This window comes from Bos grunniens, chromosome 7, assembly GCF_055505025.1.
Source record: "Bos grunniens cultivar Pamir isolate PY7600 chromosome 7, Bosgru_T2T1.0, whole genome shotgun sequence".
Lineage (NCBI taxonomy): Eukaryota > Metazoa > Chordata > Mammalia > Artiodactyla > Bovidae > Bos > Bos grunniens.
In genome coordinates, this window is record NC_141171.1 from 87,017,830 (window position 1) to 87,040,165 (window position 22,336).

General features: G+C 35.7%; 2 protein-coding genes across 8 annotated transcripts in view; one reads left to right on the forward strand and one right to left on the reverse strand.

Moving 5' to 3' along the window:
- Window positions 1-22,336, forward strand: part of RASA1 (RAS p21 protein activator 1) — a 110,188-nt gene that overhangs the window by 79,795 nt on the left and 8,057 nt on the right. For all 4 annotated transcript variants that reach the window (XM_086412891.1, XM_086412893.1, XM_086412892.1 and 1 more), the window contains 11 exons: window positions 2,394-2,514; window positions 3,109-3,265; window positions 7,668-7,755; window positions 12,053-12,130; window positions 13,887-14,044; window positions 14,543-14,619; window positions 16,055-16,227; window positions 16,621-16,780; window positions 18,269-18,411; window positions 19,890-20,005; window positions 20,704-20,790. In XM_086412891.1, the coding sequence (XP_086269017.1) occupies window positions 2,394-2,514; window positions 3,109-3,265; window positions 7,668-7,755; window positions 12,053-12,130; window positions 13,887-14,044; window positions 14,543-14,619; window positions 16,055-16,227; window positions 16,621-16,780; window positions 18,269-18,411; window positions 19,890-20,005; window positions 20,704-20,790 (1,358 nt within the window). The remainder of the gene's footprint in view (window positions 1-2,393; window positions 2,515-3,108; window positions 3,266-7,667; window positions 7,756-12,052; window positions 12,131-13,886; window positions 14,045-14,542; window positions 14,620-16,054; window positions 16,228-16,620; window positions 16,781-18,268; window positions 18,412-19,889; window positions 20,006-20,703; window positions 20,791-22,336) is intronic.
- CCNH (cyclin H) overlaps window positions 1-22,336 on the reverse strand; it is a 420,860-nt gene that overhangs the window by 976 nt on the left and 397,548 nt on the right. The gene's annotated exons all lie outside the window — the stretch shown is intronic.

The following is a 22,336-nucleotide window of genomic DNA, read 5'->3' on the forward strand; positions in this document are numbered from 1 at the left end:
TTATTGTAGGGGGTTGTGGGGATTTAGCAGTTACGATACATGCCTTCCTATAGTGCAGTGTCATAAACCAGTAAACCCCACAGGATTATGGGAAAGGTGGAGTTACGGGTACAACACTGAAAAGCATCATCAGTGACACATAAAGATAAGAAACTAGTAACAATTAGCAGAGTTTTTATATGTGGTAATGGGTAAGAATTATTTAAAATGGGTAAGAAATATGCTAAACGGGTAAGAAATATTTAAATACTGCTGCTGCTAAGTTGCTTCAGTTGTGTCCGACTCTGTGCGACCCCATAGACGGCAGCCCACCAAGCTCCCTGATCCCTGGGATTCTCCAGGCAAGAACACCGGAGTGGGTTGCCATTTCCTTCTCCTATGCATGAAAGTGAAAGGTGAAAGTGAAGTCGCTCAATCGTGTCTGACTCTTAGCGACCCCATGGACTTCAGCCCACCAGGCTCCTCCATCCATGGGATTTTCCAAGCAAGAGTACTGGAGTGGGGTGCCATTGCCTTCTCTGATTTAAATACTAGGTTGGTGCAAATGTAATCGCGGGTTTGGACCATGAATTTTAAATCATTGTAGCGAGACTCAAATACATCTTTATTAATCAAAGTAGGAACCATTACAATCAACACATTTTTTTTTGCCACTGAGAAATAAGTTTGTGTATTCCTGTAACATTAAAACCATACTTCAGGATTCAACAAACTCTTGGAAAGCATTTTCTGCATCCTGGCTGGTTGTGGAAGTGTTTTCCCTGCAAAAACTCATCAGAGATGCTTGAAGAAGTGGTAGGCATTTGGCGAGAGGTCAGGTGTATATGGCGGATGAGGCAAAACTTCATAGCCCAATTTGTTCAACTGTTGAAGTGTTGGTTGTGAAATGTGCAGTTGGGCATTCTCATGGAGAAGAATTGGGCCCTTTCTGTTGACCAAAGCCAGCTGTAGGCATTGCAGTTTTTGGTGCAGCTCATCAAATTGCTGAGCGTACTTCTCAGATGTAATGTTTTGCCAGGATACAGAAAGCTGTAGTAGGTCAGACCAGCAGCAGACAACCAAACACTGACCATGACCTCTTTTTGGTGCAAGTTTGACTTGGGAAGTGTTTTGGAACTTCTCACTCCAGCCACTGAGCCGATTGTCTGTATAAAATCTATTAGTTGCACATCATAGTTTGATAGAGAAATGGTTCATTGTTGTGTAGAAGAAGAGAAGATGACACTTCAAAATGATTTTTTTTGAGTTTTGGTCAGCTTATGAGGCACCCACTTAATGGAGATTTTTCACCTTTCCCAATTTGCTTCAAATGCCAAGTACTGTAGAATGATTGACACGAGTTCTTAAGCGACTTCTCACGTAGTTGTAAGAGGATCAGCTTTGATGATTGCTCTCAATTGGTCGTTGTCAGTTTACGACGGCCAGCCACTATGCTCTTCATCTTCAAGGCCTACTTTGCAAAACCTCTTGAACCACCACTGCACTATATGTTCATGTTCCTGGGCCAAATGTGTTGTTTATGTTGCTAGTTATCTCCGCTGCTTTACAATGCATTTGAACTCGAATAAAAAAAATCGCTCGAATTTGCTTTTTGTCTTAACATCATTTCCACAGTCTAAAAACTAAACAGCAATAAGTCATTAGCAAAAAAGCATAAAGCGAGAAATACGCATTAAAATGATGTATAACATAAACACATTTATTTAAGAATGTATTCCAAAATCAGATGGCAGAGTTCAACAATGCAAAAACAGCAGTTACTTTCGCATCAAGTAGTACAATAAATAAGGCACTTTACCTTGAAAAAGGCCTGAAGTTTTCTTGTGGAAGAGGCCATCAGAAGGGTTGTAAATAGTGGGAAGTGGTAAAAGGAGGACTGTCTGAAATCAGACACATTAGGACGCCAGATGTGGCTGGATGGATATGGCTTATAACACTCAGTGAATCTGGGCAGGCCGTTCGGCTTTTGGGATGTATTTTGCGTATTCCTAGGCATCGCATTTCAGCTGGGTGCAGCTTTCTGCACTGACTTAGAATTTCTCGAGGATGTAATTGTGCATAAGCAAACATGAATTTGCTTTATGCTCAAATTGGTTCAAATCTATCAGTTATGCTGGGACAAATGCATGTTTTCAAAACAGTGTTGCTATAAAGCACACAAAAAACTGTATTTTAAAAAATAGTTCTTGAGAAATGGTAAGGGCACCTTTTTGAAAATTTCTTTGGAAAGCAGAATCTCTTAATATGTATGTTACATTATTTTAGATTTTGGTATTATTATTTTTTTAATGTCTAGACAGGAACAATCTGGTTTTTAAGTTGGTAGTTTAGTAGATTTTACTTCATTTCCATAAAGAATTCATGAAATAATTTTAATATTTTTGAAAATTCAGGATCAAGAACAAGTACTGAATGATGCAGTGGATGGCAAGGAAATTTATAATACAATTCGTCGTAAAACAAAGGATGCCTTTTATAAAAATATTGTTAAAAAAGGTTATCTTCTAAAAAAAGGTAAGTGTAAACTTTTAAGATTAAAGATTCAGCTTCTTAATAGAAACATTGTGAGTACTGGGCATAAATCTTATTGAGATATGAATTTAACAAGTTGGCATCTGATTCTTGGTCCCCTGGTCACCTGTCCATAACTTTTTTTAAGTGAAAATTCTTATTGACATTTATCACATTCATGGTATTGAGGTTTCTAGTTTATATATTTGCCTCAGTTTGGCATTAAGAAATGTGGGGGATGAGGGGTGCATGACTAGCAGAAGAGATTTTTTTCCCTTAGGACCAGAAAAGAATTAATGCTAAGCGAGAATTTTAATGATTTATTGTAATGAAATCTCTAAATACACTGTTAAGGTACCCTTGTCACTTACCTTGTAATTCATTAAAACAAGGAATATAACAAAATATTTTTCTACAGATAGATTACATTTTTCTCATTTTATAAGGATTGGTATTATTGAAGCTTTGGGAATAAAAATTGAAATATGAAATATATTTGACTTTTTTTAAGCAATGATCATTTGTATGATTTTACTATCGGTGATTTTATAGTTCATTATTTGGCTAAGGGAGAACAATTTGTTTTTTTTTTAACAGGAAAGGGAAAAAGGTGGAAAAATTTATATTTTATCTTAGAGGGCAGTGATGCCCAACTTATTTATTTTGAAAGTGAAAAACGAGCTACAAAACCAAAAGGATTAATAGATCTCAGCGTGTGTTCTGTCTATGTTGTTCATGATAGTCTCTTTGGCAGGTAAGAAATTGGTTTCCTATATATTTTTGGAATTGTTTTAATAATAAACTAGTATGTTCAGATCATTTCAAAGCATAGCAAACCAATTTTGAGAGCCTGAAAATCATCTGAAAATGTCATGTTTACTTTCTAGGATAATTTTTGTTTTTCTCTTTTAGACTAACTTATGCGTAAAATTCTACTTCCACTATATCACATAGAAATCTATGGATCTCTTGTATATGCAGTGTGCTTCCCTGCACTTACTGCCAGTCTTTTGAATGACTTTGATTCTTGTCGCCTTTCTCCTATTTTATCATTCTTGGTTAACTCAATGCATCTGATAGTACTAGATCACTCAGTTGTACTATATTAACTTGATTCCTAAGAAAGCTGATGTTGAGAGACAACTGTAGTATAAAAACAATTATTTCGGGGCGGAAGGGCTAAAAAAAAAAAAAAAAACAATTATTTCAATAGAAAAGAGGAGAGAGTATTTCAGGTTTGAAATTAAAACTTTTTTTCTTACATTAAAGTCACAGTTTTTAAGAAAATAAATAGAAGTAAATCCTGAACATCACAAGGCAAATTCAGCACTTAATTCCATCTAGATTTTTGTAACAAGGGCCTTTCTTTACCTTTCACCATCAGTATTATTAATAAACCTATTTGACCACTTAAAATATGGACTATGTTATGAATCCATTCTAGTGTTTTTGGGTATACTTAGCAATTTTATTACGTATTGCTATGGGGGCTTCCCAGGTGGCACCAGTGGTAAAGAATCTGTCTCTCAATGCAGGAGATACAAGATACGCTGGTTTGCTTCCTAGGTCAGGAAGATCCCCTGGAGAAGGAAATGGCAATCTACTCCAGTATTCTTGCCTGAAAATCCCATGGACGGGGGAGCCTGGTGGGCGAACAACCCATGGGGATGGCAAACAGTTGGACATGACTGGGCGACTGAGTAAGGCACACAGGCATGATGAAGGAAACACAGATAATTACAACAAATTTTTAACAATCTGTTTTCTGCTGCAGGATGGCATTTCTACTAGGCAACTTCAGTTTTTCCTATTTAAGTTGGGAAAGCTTCAAGAGAAATACCTGTAGAGTGTACAAGCTTGTCATTTTTTCCAAATTGTGTTTAGGAGATCACATTAGTATTATTTGAAATTTAACAGTGCCTCTTTTAAGTGATTGAATAGGTTTGGGAGATGCTGAATTGAACAAATAATTTTCCAGACAGTGGGACATTCTGAAGTTGTAGCCCATGTTTGTATTGTGAATCATCAAGAGTGAATCAACATGAAATACTATGAATCATCATGAAATACTATGTGAATCATCATAAAATACTATGAAGTATTTGATGAATTCATTTAACCTTGATACTCTTGCTTGATACCCAGCCCCAAACACTTCTTAATATCTCTTGAAGACAGCTGTCCAAAAAACAAAAAAAAGACAAATCTGGGTAAGATAGGAGTTAAGATTTTTTCCCCTCACTTAACAATCTGGGAAACGTGGCCTTCAGATGTAGCCAGGTCAGACCTCTGGCTTCCTCTCAGTCTTGCTGCTCTGCCTTGCTTTGTGTGTACTGGGTTTTTGTCACAGAGCCACTTCCTTCATGAGAGCAAAGGTGGCAAACAGTGCCAGAGAAAGGAGCAGTGAACATTTCCTCCAGTAACTACTGAAAATACTGAGAATACACTATTTGTTGTGTTATCAAATAGATAAAGTCATTGTATATTTCTTGCTTTGTGTAAGTGTAGAGCCCCGTATACTGACTTACCTTGAGCATCTGGGTGGAGTCTAATGTGAAAGTTCATGGCAGCCTACAGCAGTAGAGATGACTGCAATGCTCACCCAGCCTGTGGTGTAGGAATGCTGGTCAGCCCTGCTGTTCAGCTGTTTTCTCCAGTGCTTTAGTTGTGTAGCTGTGCAATTTTTCCAGGTTTTTTCAGTATTATTGAGATGTCTCTAATATTGTTTCTTTATATTAAACTTCTGACTTTTAATACTGCTTTACTTTAAATATTAACTGTTTCAGAAGCACAAGTTGAAAGACATTTCAGTCATACAGAGTTATTGCTGTACTGAATATTTACATGGGAGTTTTGCACCTTTATCTTTGCTTAGGCTGAATCTTTTACTGTGGCAGTATTTATTGTTTTATCTTTTTAAGAAGGATGTTTTTGATGGATATTACATTTTAGGTTTGGTGATTATTTTCTTTCAGCCTTGTAAAGAGTCTCCAACATTTTGTCATTCTGATTGTTTCTCTTTTGGAGACTATAGATATTTTTTTTTTCCTTCAAGGTGTATACTTATGTCATCTTTCTCTGGAAGCTTTGAGATCTTTCCTTATTCTTAGATTTTCAAAGGTTAAATCAATATGTGCCTACTTTAAAAAAATTTTTTTAAAAATTTATCGTGTTTGCAAAGCTTCTTTATTCTTAAGACCTGATGTCTCCTGTCGGTTTTGAACAATTCTCCGTTAGTGTCTGTTTAAACAGCCCAGCTGCCACTCTCACTTGACTCTTCTGGAATTCACATTGCATGTTATCAACCTTCCACTACATCCCATGTGTCTGTTAAACAGTTTCCTCTATGTTTTTCATAATGTTTTTTTCCTTTCTGTGCCTCAGGTTAGATATTTTCTTCTGATTTGTCTTTCAGTTCACTATTCTTCTGTAGTTAAATGCATTTGTTAAGGTCTTAATTTTATTTATTACATTTGCCACTTTATAATTTCCACTTGAGTCATCCTTTATATTTCTAGTTATCTAACAAAATTCTTTTTTTTATCTTTTTCAAAGAATTTTAATTACTATTAAAAATATTTGAAAGTTGTATCTGTCCTCAACATCTATATTATATGTAGATCTTTCTCATCTGTTTTTCTTTCAGCTTTTCAGTCATTTGATCCTGTAATGTCAATTTATGTTTGACTAAATAGTGGACATAGTATGTGACAAACTGTAGAAGCTATACATAATGTTATTGCCTCCAGAGAGGACTGTTCTTCTGCCAGATAAGTTAGAGTAGGGGTAGTTCATATTGATCTGCCTAGGAAGCAACTGCAAGTATTGGTGAAGGCTGTTTTATCTCTGATTTGCTCTTACTTCTGAAGGCATAGCCCTTCAGGTGTCTCAACAGAAAGCCAGCTCATCTAAAGGCCCTGAACTCATTTGTCTCTCCCAACACTTGTGAAACTCTGAATGTGCTTGGTTAGCTTTTTAGCCTCTTAGATGCTTTCTGCTTATTGCCTCAGCTTCCTGCCCTAAGCAGTTTAGGATTTGGCAAACACCTTGAAAAGAACGGCTGTGGAGAATGTCAGTCTCACCTCGTTATATCTTGGTCCCTCAAGTCTTAGCCACCTCATTGTTCTCCAGTGACTTCATACAGTTGTGTTTTGTTTGGTTTATATTTTATCCATCCAGGAGGGTTAGTCTGGTACAAACCACTTTCAGAGTCAGAAGTTTTCAGCTGACATATTCCACTGTTCTATGGTATTCTTAAAGCATTGAAGACATGGTTTTTTATCTTTAATCCATATGTTAAGCTTGTACTCTGTGTATTTTGCTATGACCTTCTAACACCAAGGTCTAAGATATTTCTTTGGTTAAAGCAAGAAATACAAATAACACTTATTAAATTACAAAAGTTTGAAGGCCCTTTTAAACTTTCAAATCTAATTGGAAAAACAACACATCTTCAAAAAATATGTAAACTACTAATATTGTATTTACTCGTCAAGTAAATCATATGTAGTACAGTACATACTTATAGGAAGAACAGAACTAATATTTAGTGTACGCTACTATTAGGTCATCTGATCCTCAAAATACGCTTGTTGACATTTCCATTTTAAAAGATGAAAAGTGGCCAGTTGTTAAAAAATTTTTAAGTTATAAAGAAGAAAATTAAAATCACCCATAATCTACTGAGAGATAGCCATTAAGAACATTTTGGGTCTAAAGAACCCAAATGTCTAGTCTTTCCTCAGTACATAGAAATGTGTATTATATATCATCCTTAAGCTGCAAGTTTAGTAACATATTTTATTTGTTTTAAAGTCTTTAGATTAGCTATATGCAATTCTAGCACTTCTGCTTCAATTTTGTTTTAACTTTTCAATTTTCTTGTAACTTTTCTATTTTAAAATAATTTACATAGTACTTTGAAATGTTTTTAAACTTTGATAGATTTCAGTACTACAGACAGAAAGCTTTCTAAAGTATATGCAGCTGACATATTCTTTTTAGTAATCTAGTACAGTGGATTATTTCTCTAAATGAATTGTTAATTTTGTATAAATTATATAAGTATATTGATTTTTTTTTCTAAAGTTGGTATAAGTGCTGTAATCAGTACATTTTGTTGAACTTCCTAATAACTTTTTGTTTGTATTTTAAAGGCCAAACTGTTTCCAGATAGTGGTTCAGCACTTTAGTGAAGAACATTACATCTTCTACTTTGCAGGAGAAACTCCAGAACAGGCAGAGGTAAGTTAAATGTTTTTTCAACCACTATAAACCTTTAGTCAGTCCATATTTTCTTAACTAGAATAGAAAACTATTGTACTTACGGTGATAAAAAAAGATGTCTGAAATCTAATCATCCTTTAATTTAAGCAATAAGAACTTGCATGTGTAAAAAAATTTTTGAAAGAAATGCAAAAAAAAAAAAAAAACCCAAAACACAGTGAAGGGTTATTGGTAAAATTCCATTCTAAATTGACCTTAAAATACTCTTATGATGTTCGGCTCAACTGAGAATGCTCATTTAAAATCTTCTCTGAAGAAAGGTTGTAGATCAGATCAGATCAGATCAGTCGCTCAGTCGTGTCCAACTCTTTGCAACCCCATGATTTGCAGCACGCCAGGCCTCCCTGTCCATCACCAGCTCCCGGAGTTCACTCAGACTCATGTCCATCGAGTCAGTGATGCCATCCAGCCATCTCATCCTCTGTCGTCCCCTTCTCCTCCTGCCCCCAATCCCTCCCAGCATCAGAGTCTTTTCCAATGAGTCAACTCTTCGCATGAGGTGGCCAAAGTACTGGAGTCTCAGCTTTAGCATCATTCCTTCCAAAGAAATCCCAGGGCTGATCTCCTTCAGAATGGACTGGTTGGATCTCCTTGCAGTCCAAGGGACTCTCAAGAGTCTTCTCCAACACCACAGTTCAAAAGCATCAATTCTTCAGTGCTCAGCCTTCTTCACAGTCCAACTCTCACATCCATACATGACCACAGGAAAAACCATAGCCTTGACTAGACAGACCTTTGTTGGCAAAGTAATGTCTCTGCTTTTGAATATGCTATCTAGATTGTTCATAACTTTCCTTCCAAGGAGTAAGCGTCTTTTAATTTCATGGCTGCAGTCACCATCTGCAGTGATTTGGGAGCCCAGAATAATAAAGTCTGACACTGTTTCCACTGTTTCCCCATCTATTTCCCATGAAGTGGTAGGACCAGATGCCATGATCTTCGTTTTCTGAATGTTGAGCTTTAAGCAACTTTTTCACTCTCTACTTTCACCTTCATCAAGAGGCTTTTTAGTTCCTCTTCACTTTCTGCCATAAGGGTGGTGTCATCTGCATATCTGAGGTTATTGATATTTCTCCCAGCAATCTTGATTCCAGCTTGTGTTTCTTCCAGTCCAGCGTTTCTCATGATGTTCTCTGCATATAAGTTAAATAAGCAGGGTGACAATATACAGCCATGACGTACTCCTTTTCCTATTTGGAACCAGTCTGTTGTTCCATGTCCAGTTCTAACTGTTGCTTCCTGACCTGCATACAAATTTCTCAAGAGGCAGATCAGGTCGTCTGGTATTCCCATCTCTTTCAGAATTTTCCAAAGTTTATTGTGATCCACAGTCAAAGGCTTTGGCATAGTCAATAAAGCAGAAATAGATGTTTTTCTGGAACTCTCTTGCTTTTTCCATGATCCAGCGGATGTTGGAAATTTGATCTCTGGTTCCTCTGCCTTTTCTAAAACCAGCTTGAACATCAGGAAGTTCCTGGTTCACCTATTGCTGAAGCCTGGCTTGGAGAATTTTAAGCATTACTTTACTAGCATGTGAGATGAGTGCAATTGTGTCGTAGTTTGAGCATTCTTTGGCATTGCCTTTCTTTGGGACTGGAATGAAAACTGACCTTTTCCAGTCCTGTGGCCACTGCTGAGTTTTCCAAATTTGCTGGCATATTGACTGCAGCACTTTCACAGCATCATCTTCCAGGATTTGAAATAGCTCAACTGGAATTCTATCACCTCCACTAGCTTTGTTTGTAGTGATGCTTTCAAAGCCCACTTGACTTCACATTCCATGATGTCTGGCTCTAGGTCAGTGATCATACCCTCGTGATTATCTGGGTCATGAAGATCTTTTTTGTACAGTTCTTCTGTGTATTCTTGCCACCTCTTCTTAATATCTTCTGCTTCTGTTAGGTCCCTACCATTTCTGTCCTTTATTGAGCCCATCTTTGCATGAAATGTTCCTTTGGTATCTCTGATTTTCTTGAATAGATCTCTAGTCTTTCCCATTCTGTTGTTTTCCTCTATTTCTTTGCATTGATCGCTGAAGAAGGCTTTCTTATCTCTTCTTGCTATTCTTTGGAACTCTGCATTCAGATGTTTATATCTTTCCTTTTCTCCTTTGCTTTTCGCTTCTCTTCCTTTCACAGCTATTTGTAAGGCCTCCCTAGACAGCCATTTTGCTTTTTTGCATTTCTTTTCTATGGGAATGGTCTTGAACCCTGTCTCCTGTACAATGTCACGAACCTCATTCCATAGCTCATCAGGCACTCTATCTATCAGATTTAGGCCCTTATATCTATTTCTCACTTCTGTATAATCATAAGGGATTTGTAGATATTCTCAGTATACTCAAAAAGGCAAGTCAGTTAGTTTTGCTAATAAGCGTTGGCTATTCTTCACTGGTTGAACTCTGTATCTAAAAATAGAAATTCAGTTATCACAAGGAAAAATTTGAGGAATTTTTCTATTTTTCTTCTAAGTCTAGATATGTTTTCTTTCAGTATTAGCCATTGATCCAGGTGCAGTGCCTTTATTAAAACTTTTATTAAATTTTAAGTAATGTGAAGAAATGTTTTTAAAGATCTGCTTTTAAAAATACATTGATTTCTCTGAACCACAGTATTTCTGGGGTGTTCAGTGGTATTTTGTAGATATATGGCTGTATTTTCTTCTGCTGATACTCTGTGGAAGGAACCTGAAAGTAGTTTAGAGGTTAAAGAACGTGACTTTATTGAAAAAAGAAGATAATTTGCCAATTCTGGGTATGAGACAGATGCTCTTAAAACTCTGGATCCTGGCTTGGGTCCTGATTCATAAATTATGAAGATATGTTTGGCTGTAGAATAAACTTGATGAACGAGCCATTGTGTTTTATGGCTCATAATTGCATATCATTTTTCATGTCATGGAAAAAATATCACAATTGAATACTCATTGTTAGCTTGTAATACACATAAAAACTTGTTTCATGGGTGAAAAAAGTGAAAGTATTAGTCTGACTCTTTGTGACTCCATGGACTGTAGCCCACCAGGCCCCTCTGTCCATGGGATTCTCCAGGAACAATACTGGGGTGAGTATTCATTACTTTCTCCAGGGGATCTTCCAAATCCAGGGATCAAACCCGGGTCTCCTGCATTGCAGGCAGATTCTTTACTGTTTGAGGATGGGTATTTATCCCTAATTTGCAAAAATAGGGCTCATAATATTTGGGTAACTTTGGCATTTTTTTTAATCATTAGAAATTGAGTTAGGAACGAAACTTAAATTTGAGTATCCTGTCTTTCAGTTATTTTATCATATTCTGTCTTTCTAAAGATGTGTTACACAGCTTGATGACATTTCAGTATGTTTTGGGTGTCTCACATAATGTATATATACAACATTTTCTTATTTATCTGTACTCTTTACATATTTCGTGTTTTCATATACCTCTTAAAGTCCAAATATGCCACTGGTATTCCAAATTTTTGTTACTTTGGTGACCTGTAGGATCTCTGGTTATTGTCTTCTCTTTATAAAAGCTATGATAATTGATTTAGTCTTAAATTTGCCCATTAAAAGACATACTCTAAACATTGACAGAATTCAGATTCATTGAAGTAGCCAACACACTGAAGACATAATTGAGTGAAGCAATAGTACAGAGCTTACTAGAAACATGTATGCCAAACATGGTTATAATTTATAAACCTAAAATTATTCTCTCCTTTCTCCAGTGTGGTAGGGTATTAAACATTTGAGAATATATCTGCAACTTAGTTTTAATATTAGGCTGCAATATTTTATATCTAACATTAATATTTGAAAGGCTTATAAATCACCCAGATCCCCTTATATGTTTCATGGTCTAAGGTAATTAGAAAACTAGTCATCAAATCAGTCATCACATTATCAGTTGGTTTTACAGTCAGCGTTCCTTTCACAAAGTATATCAAGTTAAATTCTGCCTTAGGGTGCCTCAAGTTTAACTGCTTAACTACATGTATATTTATTTTTTGGCTAATAAACAATCACTCATTGACACTTAGGATTAGTTTAGAGATTCTGCAATAATACAATCAATATTTTGCAGAAATTATTACAACTGTTTTGGTCACTATTTTACTTTGTTGGAGCACAGATATATTTAAAGTGCAGGATACTCTTGAGTGTAGAGAAGAAAAGAACTATTGAATTTTGAGGAAGATCCCAAATTGATGACTGGAAACTGCATAAACTGTTATATAGAATATTTCTTTGAAATGCTGTTACTCTTTTTCGTAGGATTGGATGAAAGGTCTGCAGGCATTTTGCAACTTAAGGAAAAGTAGTCCAGGGACATCTAATAAACGCCTGCGTCAGGTGAAATTTTATTTTCTTTGATTTGTGATTGTTACAGATTTGTGATTGTTTTCTGCTTTATCACTTTGCTCTTTCTTTGAACTATTTTGGGCAACATTTCAAATACTTTAGATTTCTTAAGAGAGGTTAATCTTTTTCAGGCATTTTAAAGCCATGCTCCCACTTGACTTCAGCAGCAGGAGAAATAGTTATTTCTTTATGAAGAAGAATATTCTTATATCCTTGCTGGGTTGTTGTTTAGTTGCTAAGTTGTATCTGACTCTTATGACTCCATGGACTGTAGCCCACTGGGCTTCTCTGTCCATGAGATTTCCCAGGCAGGAATATTGGAGTGGTTGCCATTTTCTTCTCCAGGAGATCTTTCTGACCCAGGGATTGAACCCGCATCTCCTTCTTTGCAGGCAGACTTCACTGCCTTGTATAGGGTACTTAGTCCCTAATGCCATCTGTTGACTACATACCAGGGCCTTTTTTCTTCTACCTAAAGTTCCAGTACCAAGTCAGCAACAACAGAAAGTATTCTGCTTGGCACTATTATTCTTTTCTTCAAAAAATTACTTTGGCCGGTGTCAAAAAAGAACTAAAAGTGCTCATGGAAAAAACCATCTGACTGACAGTACGAATCCTGGTAACTCGAGTGTTTTTTATAGTAATTGCTTTTGAAACCTATTACGTAACTTACAGGTAGTATCCTATCTTTTTTGAAACCTTAACATGACTGTCCTGCATGTTCATTTATGCAGAGTAAAGCTAGGCTTTCTCTTTTTTTTCTAGGTATGTAAAGTCAACTGTATACCCTCCATTTCTTTGCTTTTTTCTTCTAGTTATCCCCAGATAATTGAAAAAAAGTTAAGTAAATTTTAGCATTCTTGGAATTTTGAGGAAAGCATAGTACCGTATTTATTGACTAAAGTAACTCTTGTTTTATTAATACTTATGAGAATTTCCAGTAAGCTAGGTGAATTTAACCAAGAAGTGGATGAATGGTTATTTTTAGATGACTCTAAATTTAACGTTCCCTGTAGCCAGAAGTCTGATAATCTCCCTAGGGACATACATGTGCCAGCTTTTTTCCACTTGTGCTTTTATACATATCATTTCTAATCTTTACAACAATTTGCAGTGTAGACTTTATCCTAAGTTTGCATCTGAGGAAGCAGAGGCCCATAGAAATTGACTTGTGCAAGTCCATACAAATAGCAGGTGGCAAGAGGGAAAGAGAACCCGATACTAGAATTTTGGAATCAGAATCTAAATTTTGGCATCAAAACTGAAAAACGGCTTCTTTGGATCTGTATCCTTTTCTGTAAAATGAGAAGGTAGAATCAGTATTTTTAAAATATTTTCTAGCTGTGGAACTCTATATAGAAATAAAATCTTCCAGAGGAGCATTATATAGTATGTTAGATTTTGCTTTGGGTGGTGACAGTTATTTACTTAAATTAATAAAGAATCCTCTTCTCAACTTTATTTCCTGTGAATCATGGTTTTATAGTAAAAAAGGTATATTTCATTATTTTTGTCAGACTGTAATTGGAATAATAACTTGTAAAATACAATTATATTTATTTTTTAAGTGAGAATTTGCTGAATGCTTGAATGTCATATTCTATGTCACTTAAAAAGGAAAACAACTGAAAGTCATGTTTCCTGAAAAAGAGGGGGATAAGTCACTACTTTGGGTTTTTATAATTGCCTTTGAAACCTAATGTGTAATTCTTGAAATCTGGGGTAATACTTTTTGTGTTTTCTTTAGGTCAGCAGTCTTATTTTACATATTGAAGAAGCCCATAAACTCCCAGTAAAGCATTTTACTAATCCATATTGTAACATCTACCTGAATAGCGTCCAGGTAGCAAAAACTCATGCAAGGGAAGGGCAAAACCCTGTATGGTCAGAAGAGTTTGTCTTTGAGTAAGTCTTATTTTCTTGTTACATTAGATGATTTTCTTATCCCATAATGCATTTTCTTTTTTTTTTTTTTTTTCCTTTTAACTCTGTATCTAAACCAGTCAGAACAAGGTGCCAGGCTCAGGCATTTTAATAGTACCTATATTTGTTTTTTATCTTATCTGTTTACTTTTGTTAGTAAAGTGCTATGTCCATGGTTTTTCACCTAGTTATTCAGTGATAAATCCAAAAGCATCTACTAACATACGCATACAAAATATTTATGAGGGTTTCCACAGTGTACTTGGGGAAGTTAAAGATGGTAGGCAAAGTGTAATTTGTCTGTATTCTTGTATACCAAATGATAAACCTGTTTTGAATCTAGTTTTAAATCTACCACTTTGAACTGGGTTAAGTAGCAGAAATAAATAGGGAGCTTATTCGATACTAGAGACAAAGGAATTAGATAGTTTGATGCCAGGACATTTTCTTAATTCTTTTTCTCCCCACATGCTTCTTTAGTGATCTTCCTCCTGACATCAACAGATTTGAAATAACTCTTAGTAATAAAACGAAGAAAAGCAAAGATCCTGATATCTGTAAGTTAATACAGAAATTTATTTCTAAAGTAAAAAAGTATGTTTTATATACTTTGGAAATTCATAATGAAGTAGAGTCTAAAATGGAAATTATAAAGGTATGTAAGTAGTGTAACTTGAGATTGCTTTTTGTACGTATGAAAATATTAGTTGTTGAGAAAGAATGTGTCCAAAAAAGAAATAAAGACCAAAATGGCTAAATTGTATATACTCTAATCTTAAACCCTTAAAGTAGTGTCTGTTCACCCTCCTCACTCAATGAATAACAAGAAAAAGAAAATAGTGACAGCGGTCATCTTTCTGTGATGCTTCCTTACCCCTTCTTCCTACTTTTTAGGTTTCTCCTACTCTCCTATCCTTTGCATGGACATGAAAAAAAGCACTCTATTTTTCCTTTAAAACACTGTTCACTTCTAGTGCCAGTCCTTGTTCTCAGCAGCATGCTTTTCCCAGCCCATTTTGGAAACAGGTGACAGTGGGATTTAGCCATTCACACAAGAGTGGATTAGATTAATCCTTAAATATCTTCTTAAAAATCAGGCTTAGGAAGAAAAAAGTGATACATGTTAACAGAATCAAAGCCTGGATTTTTTGCTATATTCTGTAACTTCTGTACTGTTTTAAGTGGTTAACATTTTTTAGTGGTTCCCATTATTTTTAAGATAAAATCTAACCCCCTAGTAATGATACAGAACCTTTCCTGACATACTCCAATCTTCTGTATATTGTATCCTTGTATATTGTATCTATCTTGTATATTGTATATTGAATCTATCCTTCTCTCCAGCTGCACCAGCCTTCTTATTGCTCTTAAATTATCTATGGATTTTAAAACCATCCGCCATACCTTGTGTTCAGACTGTGTGCACACTGCCTTTTTTTTCTCTACCTTTCTACTTAGTTACACCTCCAGATCCTGTTACAGTCAGCTTAACGGGTATCTGTTTGGAATGGATGTTTAGAACTTCACGGGCTGAATTACAAATTGTTTCTCTGTACTTCATCAGCATTAACAACTTTATAGCACTTACTGCAGGGTACCATAATTGATTTCTTGCCTCCTTGGCTACACGGTGATCTCCATGCATGTCAGAGACCATGTATTAATCATGTCTGTATTCCACATCCTTGCCTATCAGAGAGTCTGGCACATAGTAGGCATTCAGTAAATGAATGAAGTAAGCATTAAGTGTTAAAATTTGTGGTATTACTTAAATGATTACTGTCTCAAAAGATGACACTGTAATTAGTCCCACAAATTTTCCTAATGTTATATCTTCTCTATAGTGTTAAACACTTTTCATTAAAGGACTTTTAAGTAATACCACAAAAAGTGTTTAACACTATAGAGAAGATATAACATTAGGAAAATTTGTGGGACTAATTACAGTGTCATCTTTTGAGACAGTAATCATTTGATATTTTTCTGTCAAAGTATTTATGCGCTGCCAGTTGAGCCGGTTACAGAAGGGGCATGCCACAGACGAATGGTTTTTGCTCAGCTCCCATATACCATTGAAAGGTATTGAACCAGGATCCCTGCGTGTCCGAGCACGATATTCTATGGAAAAGATCATGCCAGAAGAAGAGTACAGCGAATTTAAGGAGGTATTTAAGTTATTTACCAGACTATTTATTTTTAAAAGCATTAAGAGAAATAGTTAACTTTTAATGAAAGGTCCATTCAGTTAAATATAATAATTTCATAGTTTAGTGGCACAGTGACAGAGAAGATTGAAAACCTGTGCAGCAGTATGACATTGGTATTAAGTCTATGAATATAGAGGCTACAATCTCATTGTTTTTAGTACATGTATTCAATAGAACATACTCCTAAATTGAGAATGTATCAAGCCCATCTCTCTCATGTCTCCTGCATTGGCAGGTGGGTTCTTTACCACTGGTGCCACCTGGGAAGCCCATAGAAGAACATATTTTCTGTTAATCTGAGAATGCTCAATATTGTATACTTTCAACAACCTTTCTCCATGTCTTTTTTAGCTTATACTGCAAAAGGAACTTCATGTAGTCTATGCTTTATCACATGTATGTGGACAGGACCGAACACTACTCGCTAGCATTCTACTGAAGATTTTTCTTCATGAAAAGCTTGAATCATTGTTGTTATGTACACTAAATGACAGAGAAATAAGCATGGAAGGTATAGTATGGATGTGTTAGTGTGATACTTTTAAAAACTGGGTTAATGATTCAGTTCAGTCACTCAGTCGTGTCCAACTCCTTGCGACCCCATGGACTTCAGCCTGCCAGGCCTCCCTGTCCATCGCCAACTCCCAGAGTTTACCCAAACTCATGTCCATTGAGTTGGTGATGCCATCCAACCATCTCATCCTCTGTCGTCCCCTTCTCCTCCTCCAGCATCAGGGTCTTTTCCAATGAGTCAGTTCTTTGCAAAAGTGGCCAAAGTATTGGAGTTTCAGCTTCAGCATCAGTCCTTTCGATGAATATTCAGGACTGATTTCCTCTGGATGGACTGGTTGGATGTTGTCCAAGGGATTATCAAGAGTCTTCTCCAACACCACAGTTCAAAAGCATCAATTCTTCGGCGCTCAGCTTTCTTTTATAATCAAGTATATATGGACTTTATCTTAAAACATTAAATAATTAAATCATCTTACAAAGGAAGTTACTCAGTTTTTCCTTCATTAAAAAATTAGTTGGAGTGTCAGTTGAGATTCGGAGTGTCAGCTGAGATTGTTACGCTGGCTAATATAGGAAGCAGGGGGTTACTTATATTTAATACAGGTTTCTATCATGGCAAATTAGTATTAGAAGCAATAAGAAAGTGACTTCCATGTCCAGATCATTGGTTCATAGTGTGTCTGATTATTAAGAACAGTGTGGTATGCTTACCATGTTCTTGTTTTTTTTTTTGCTTATAAATTCACTGCACAAAAGTTGGGTGTCAGCTGCATTTTATTTCTAGCGTCTATATAGATAGGTAGTTTCTAGGCAGCTGGACACATTGTACTTTGTAACCACGTGGAAACACATCAGAATAACCCATTTCCAGCCAGCACTTTGACTCAGACAGTACTTGCTTCTAGGTTCCCCAGGTATTAATAAACTGTAGAATCTAGAACTATTTCCTCCTACTCATAGAAAATACAAAAATATAAAGTGGTGGTAACATATTTTATACTGAGATTTTTTTCTTTCAATATTTGTTTTTTAGAATTTTATTAAAAGTTGTTAATGGCTATATGTTAGACTACTAAGTTAATCTGTACTGGGATTTTATGTTATATGCTTGTTTGGAAATCAACTCATAGTTTCCAGTGTGGGCTCAGTGGAAAGCAAGGCTGGATTCTGGTGCTAGTTTTGTCACTATTTGGCTCTCTAGTCTTACTGATAAGTCACAGAACTGTCTGAAGCCTTTGTGTGTTCATATGAACATGGCAGTGTGAATCCCTTCTGTTTATGATCTTAGGAAGTAATAGAAGTCTTTTGAAGAGTTAAGTTTATAGAAATACAGGACATCATTATATTTAGTAATGCTGCATGCAGATAAACGTGCTTAAATGGCTATAATTGGTTAAGGAAAACAAGGAATTCAATTAATTTCCAATTTGATTCACAATAGTACAATCCTTTACAAATAATTTTGTAATATTAAATATTTATGTAGATGAAGCCACTACCCTCTTTCGAGCCACAACACTTGCGAGCACCTTGATGGAGCAGTATATGAAAGCCACTGCTACACAATTTGTTCATCACGCTTTAAAAGACTCTATCTTAAGGATAATGGAAAGTAAGCAGTCTTGTGAGGTGAGTAATGTTGTATTTTAGCAAAGAGCATATTTTAATAGGTGAAAATGTATTAGCTGTCTAAAACTGTTCATCAGAGCAGTTATACCTTTTGTAATACAATTGGAAAAATGTTATGTAAAACAGACTTCAAAAGGATGTACTTTATTTGGGGATTAAAAACCTCAAATTGTGCCAGAGATACATGAAAGTACTTTTATCATAAAGTGTATATTACTTTCAGAAAGTGTGCATAACATAAATTCAAGTTTTTGTTAAGAGAGTTCTCTTGTGTAAGTTCTAAATAATATCTAGGTTTGTCCTTAGGGTTGTTTTTTTTTTTTTGGTGGCAGGGAGGTGGGTGGTAGGAACGGTAGAGGTTATCTCCTTAAAAGCAAATAAAAAACATCCTTTTAGGATTGATTATTAAAGGCTTCAGGCTTCCCTGGTGGCTCAGATGGTAAAGAATCTGCCTGCAATGCAGGAGACCTGGGTTTGATCCCAGGGTTGGGAATGTAAACTCGTAACAAACCATTAAGAAAAAGAGTAGAATCTCATTTATGTGACTATTTTATCATTTTATTTTGAAGGTAGAGGAACTACAGAAGGATAATATTTTTTAGGTCTGATACAGAATAAAAGAATTGCTTTTGATAATGTATACTGGGATCAGTCAAATTGTTAATTCTGCACTAAGTTGTCAGTTTTTACTTATTAACTTAAAGAGGACAAATTGATAATATAGTATTGCAGACCTGGGTTAACACCATAGTTAGCCTAAGTATAAAGGATACAGAAATGCAGCAAGTCTGCAGAAAGTCTCTGGATGTTGAATCCAGGCTAAGGTATTTAGATTCCCATAGATACATCTACTCCATTGATTCTAGACAAGAATTCTTACATATCAAAAGTTACTGGAAAGTTCATGATGCTGCCACTGAGGCATCTGGTATTTTATCAGTCTTTTAAAAAGTCTTGCTCATAAAAACTTTTCTAATAAGTTTTTTCCTCACATAAATTTAGAATTAAGATAGGTTTTATAATAATATATAGTGATCTTTCTTCCCAATTAAAATACTCCACTGTATCTATGAATATGTGGCCACTTAAACAGGGTTTTTGTGTTTTAGTTGGGAATATTATCTTTAAAATAGTCTAATACAGTTTTGTGTCCCTGTAAAGTCTATGGTAAAATGTGGTAAATGAATAAAATAAAATTTTATTGATTAGTATTAACCCCAAGGCAACTGAAAATTGTTGAATAATCATTGCTTGCTCTTCAGTTGAGTAGTTGGGAATAAACAGTAATAAGCCCATTAGGAGTTCCATAGAGTAAACTACTTGAAATTCCCATTTAGTCCCACTACCAACACCAAAAGACTAATACAGATTGAAAAATGGAAAAATAGAGAACTCTGCAAACAACTGTTTGATTACCTTGATTCATTTGCATTTATTATTGTCAAGATGCATTTATATTGATTTATTCCTTCTCTTAGTTAAGTCCATCAAAGTTAGAAAAAAATGAAGATGTGAACACTAATTTAGCACACCTATTGAACATACTTTCAGAGCTTGTGGAGAAAATATTCATGGCTTCAGAAATACTTCCACCGTAAGTGGTGAAATTTTAATTTGACAAGAAATTGTATATTGCCTTTTTAAAATCTGTATTTATAAAAACATGTGTAAGCTTTTCCACTATCCGGATGTTGTACTTTGAAAAAGTAAAGTTTTTAACCTTTACATGATGAATTGTGTTTAAGGAAAAAGTGACTTGAAGAAACCAAAGTGAAATATTTGCATTAAAATAAACCATGTTTTTATACAGGCCAGTATGTATGGTTTATCTAGTAACTTGGGGAATGAATAGAAGCGTATAGTCTCAGATTTGAGATCATGAAACGTATGCACCTCTCCCATCTATAGTTGAATATCTTACTAATTATGTACACAAGGTAATTACTTGGTATCTGCTTAGTGGCTTCCAGTGTTGGTGAATTCACTTATTCAGGCAGAAGTTAACTTGCATTAAAATCTGCCTCCTTTCTAGTATCTTTTCATTCTTTTCATTAATATAGAAGTAATCTGAAAATGGTAGGGTTTCCTCCATAGTAGATATAAAGAGCTGGCTAAATGAATTGACGAAAACCTAAGTTTCCCTTATCCTTTGCTAAATATCATTACTTGTAGCAGAGTACTTTTTTTGGGAAAAAGGTTAGTTGCATTTAAAAACGTCATAAGCTTTAGACTGCAATAAGATCAGTATTTTCATTTGCTTTCTGTATTGAGATGATTGTGTTATTTTGGCAGGACACTGAGGTATATTTATGGGTGTTTACAGAAATCTGTTCAGCACAAGTGGCCTACAAATACCACCATGAGAACAAGAGTTGTTAGGTAAGGCTTATTAATTGATTTGTTAAATCATTTTAATAGCCTGCACCAACAGTCAAGTGCATAAAAAGACTAACAGTATATAGTATACAATTAAAGACCTTTTTTGTTTGAATTTTATGTCAGGCCCTGTTGAATATTTTCTAAATTCAGATAGCTCCTAAACTTTAACTTACTGTGTGTTTTTTTTGAAGTTACTATGAAATACTTAGCTAGCTACTGTTTTGCATTTTCTAAAAACCTGAACATTCAATGATAGTCAATTAACTATTTGGGAAGGTCTTTTTTTTTGTTTTTCAACCATACAAAATGAGGTTAAAAGTTATATAACCAACAAAAATATGTAGCTAATGTCACATAGTACCCTTCATACACACACATATACATTCATGCATATATATGTATTGTTGTTTAGTCACTGAGGCATGTCCAACTTTTTTGCAAACCCATGGACTGTAGCCTGCTGGGCTCCTCTCCGTGGGATTCCCCAGGCAAGAATACTGGAGTGGGTTGCCATTTCCTTCTCCACGGGATCTTCCTGGCCCAAGATCTAACCTGAGTCTCCTGCATTGGCAGGCAGAGTCTTTACTGCAGAGCCACCAGGGAAGCCCATATATGTGTATACATACATAGAGAAGGAGAGAGAAACAGGGGTAGAAGAAGAGGGAGGGGGGAGACCAAGATTAGTTAATGTGTCTCTGCTGCTGCTGCTAAGTCGCTTCAGTCGTGTCCGACTCTGTGCGACCCCATAGATGGCAGCCCACCAGGCTCCCCCGTCCCTGGGATTCTCCAGGCAAGAACGCTGGAGTGGGTTGCCATTTCCTTCTCCAATGCATGAAAGTGAAAAGTGAAAGTGAAGTCGCTCAGTTGTGTCCGACTCTAGCGACCCCATGGACTGCAGCCCACCAGGCTCCTCCGTCCATGGGATTTTCCAGGCAAGAGTACTGGAGTGGGGTGCCATTGCTTTCTCCAATGTGTCTCTAGGAAAAGCAATAATTGAACCATACAGATATTGATTAATTGGTTTGTAACAGTCTGTGTCTTGGTGCTCCTCTCCTGCCAGAGTCTATAGTTCAGAAGCTGTCTCAGTGTGTTAGTTGTGGAGTAATTAGAAGGAATTGCTCTGTCAAGTCATAGAATTTTTTAGCTTATATAGGAGGACTTTGGTATTATTTTAACTTTTGCAACGAGGAAGGAGATCTGTAGATGCTGAATTTGCTTAAGGTTATATAGTTAGTGGCTAAGGCAGAACTAAAGGCAAAAGATCTAAGACCCAATCTAATATCCTTAATATCTGAAAGGCTTTATAAGCACACCACAACCTATTCAAGACAGTAGGAAAATTACTGCAAAAGCATCAGAGAATTCAGCAGTCTAATCATAATAAAATTTATCATATAGAATATATGCTGCCCATCATGTTACAGACCATTTAAAAAAAAAACCCACTGGGCATCTACTGAAGACACCAGTATCACAGAATTAGTTTTGAAAATGTGCATTAATCCTGTCCCAACCTATATTTGTAGAGAGATCTCATTTTACAGAT